At 46.6% G+C, this 1,927-nt stretch overlaps 1 protein-coding gene across 1 annotated transcript in view; it reads right to left on the minus strand.

Moving 5' to 3' along the window:
• LOC105553421 (general transcription factor II-I repeat domain-containing protein 2B-like) overlaps positions 1-752 on the minus strand; it is a gene marked incomplete at its 3' end in the record, with an annotated part of 15,187 nt that extends 14,435 nt beyond the window's left edge. Inside the window, exons 1-2 of the mRNA XM_011999489.1 lie at positions 473-752; positions 276-304 (exon numbers count right to left, since the gene is read on the minus strand). Of these exons, the coding sequence (XP_011854879.1) occupies positions 276-304; positions 473-633 (190 nt within the window). The remainder of the gene's footprint in view (positions 1-275; positions 305-472) is intronic.
• Between the last annotated feature and the right edge of the window lie 1,175 nt (positions 753-1,927).

Raw genomic sequence — 1,927 nt, forward strand, 5'->3', positions numbered from 1 at the left:
TTTTTTTTTTTTTTGATAGCTACAAATGTATTTTTCTTTTTCTTTTTCTTTTTTTTAAAATTTATTTCTTCTTTAAAAAAAGGGCAGGGGGAGGAGGGAGATACATGTACAGAATGTGCAGGTTTGTTACCTAGGCTCATGTGTGCCACAGTGGCTTGCTGCACCTATTGGCCCGTCCTCTAAGTTCCCTCCCCTCATCCGAATTCAAGTTTTAATGAAGAAGAAGTGGTTCAGCAGCTCAGAAGAGCCACCAAATCTGAGAAGCTGTCACTTACCCAGCTGACTCTCTGGTCCGAGGAAGGGTCTGCAAGAAAAGCAACGCTGTTACCCAGTATGGACATATGAAAAAAGGATGACACATCTGAACAGTCAGCTCTGAATCGCAACAGGCGGAATGCATGAGTGAATTAAAATTACGCGATCAGTTTCATCTTTAAATGAACTGAGAGGGTGGGGGTGCAGAGCGTGTCACCTATTTATGATGAATGAAATCCCTGCTTTGTTCTCCAAAATCCATTTCAGGGTTTCAAGGTTGTAGTTCTCAGGGTGTTGAAAGGCAACGCCTTCCGGAAGCCCCTGCACTGCCACAGCCGACTGGTCTCGCAGCATCTTCTCATAGGGAACAGGCACCATCACCGTCGTCCCTAAAGCTTTACCTACAAGAAGATGCAAACGTCTTTAGATGGGGTGAACCTAATGTTCCACCAGTGGTTTTTTTAGGTTTGTTTTTTTTTTTGTAGAGACGGCGTCTCACTCTGCCACCCAGGCTGGAGTGCAATGGTGAGATCTCGGCTCATCACAACCTCCACCTCCCGGATTCAAACAATTCTCCTGCCTCAGCCTCCCGAGTAGCTGGGACTATAGGCACACACTGCCACACCCAGCTAATTTCTTTGGTATCTTAGTAGAGATGGGGATTTCACCATGTTGCCCCAGACTGGTCTCAAACTGCTGAGCTCAGGCAGTCCACCCACCTTAGCCTCCCAAAGTGCTAGGATTACAGGCGTAAGCCACCGAGCCCAGCCTAGTTTGTTGTTGTTGTTGTTGTTGTTGTTGTTGTTTTAATTAAGAGACAGGGTTTCGACTGGGCTCACTGCAACCTCTGCCTCCTGGGTTCAAGCAATTCTCCTGCCTCTGCCTCCTGAGTAGCGGGGATTACAGCTGCCTGCCACCGTGCCCGACTAATTTTTATATTTTTAGTAGAGACGGAGTTTCACTATGTTGGCCAGGCTGGTCTCGAACTCTTGATCTCAGGTGATCCACCCACCTCAGCCTCCCAAGTAGTTGGTGTGAGTCACCACGCCCAGCCTGTTATCTAGCTTTTTAAAACACTGCAAAGGATTTTTGAAAATTATTTTTATTTTATTTTGTAGAGACAGGGTCTTACTATGCTGCTCAGTCTGGTCTCAAACTCCTGGGCTCAAATGATCCTCCCACCTTAGCCTCCCAAGTAGCTGGAATTATAGGCTCAAGCCACCATGCCCAGTATGTGTGTGTTTTTTTTTTTTTTAAATTCCCATCTTCATGCCTATGGAAAGACATGGATGGGTAGGTGGAGCAACAACTGAGGGGTGAGGGAGGTGACTGAGCCAACACTGACTATGTTTAACAATACACTGGCCTTGATGTGAGGGCTCTCTAAAATGGGATCAACGAAGAAAGACTGATCAATACAGAAGTTTCCACAGAGCAGAAGATCCAAGATCCACATAATCTTCTATAAGAACACTTAATCTGGTAATCAAGAACTGGTGGCCAGGCGCGGTGGCTCACACCTGTAATCCCAGCAATTTGGGAGGCCAAGGCAGGAGGATCACCTGAGGTCAGGAGTTCGAAACCAACCTGGCCAACAGGGCAAAACCCCGTCTCTACTAAAAATACAAAAATTAGCTGGGCGTGGTGGTGGGCACCTGTAATCCCAGCTACT

This window comes from Mandrillus leucophaeus, unplaced genomic scaffold (assembly GCF_000951045.1).
Source record: "Mandrillus leucophaeus isolate KB7577 unplaced genomic scaffold, Mleu.le_1.0 Scaffold1166, whole genome shotgun sequence".
Classification (NCBI taxonomy): Eukaryota; Metazoa; Chordata; class Mammalia; order Primates; family Cercopithecidae; genus Mandrillus; species Mandrillus leucophaeus.